General features: G+C 65.5%; 1 protein-coding gene across 1 annotated transcript in view; it reads right to left on the bottom strand.

Moving 5' to 3' along the window:
* The window catches only part of LOC104988932 (phosphatidylinositol 4-kinase alpha-like), a gene marked incomplete at its 5' end in the record, with an annotated part of 11267 nt that extends 10801 nt beyond the window's left edge, over positions 1-466 (bottom strand). Inside the window, 2 exons of the mRNA XM_010840432.1 lie at positions 5-69; positions 332-466. Coding sequence (XP_010838734.1) covers positions 5-69; positions 332-466 — 200 coding nt within the window. The remainder of the gene's footprint in view (positions 1-4; positions 70-331) is intronic.
* Between the last annotated feature and the right edge of the window lie 4 nt (positions 467-470).

Raw genomic sequence — 470 nt, 5'->3', positions numbered from 1 at the left:
GGGCGCCCAGCACAGCACGTGGCTGAGCTCGGGGGCGTCGGCGTCAATGGTGTGCCAGGTGACCAGGAACTGGAGGGAGGAGGGAGTCAAGGGGGGGTCCTGAGAAGCGTTCCTAACGATAGTTGACACGTTCTGTCCACCAGCACAACCTCAACCTGGGCGAAGCACCTCGGCCGTTTTCTACAGTAAACGCCTCGTCCGGAGGGCGGGAAGCGCGGGAAAGCGACACTCAGGCCCCACAGAGCTCAGGGCTTCGGCCACGCTCCTCCAGGTGCCCCGGAGGCGGTTCAGAGTCTGCGTTCCTGCCCTGGCCCACCGCCTGCCCCCCTACCTTGATGGCTTCCGGGACGTCACTAACGGCTCCTGGGTCCAAGCGCACCAGACGTGTCACCTCGTTGCCGATAGCCTCCGTGTTCTTGAACCTACGGGTGCAGAGGGTGGGGGGGGCAGACGCTGAGGACAGGGCCGGG

The sequence above is a fragment of the Bison bison genome, unplaced genomic scaffold (genome assembly GCF_000754665.1).
Source record: "Bison bison bison isolate TAMUID 2011002044 unplaced genomic scaffold, Bison_UMD1.0 scf7180017846622, whole genome shotgun sequence".
Classification (NCBI taxonomy): Eukaryota; Metazoa; Chordata; class Mammalia; order Artiodactyla; family Bovidae; genus Bison; species Bison bison.
This window is presented reverse-complemented; position numbering and strand designations above follow the sequence as displayed.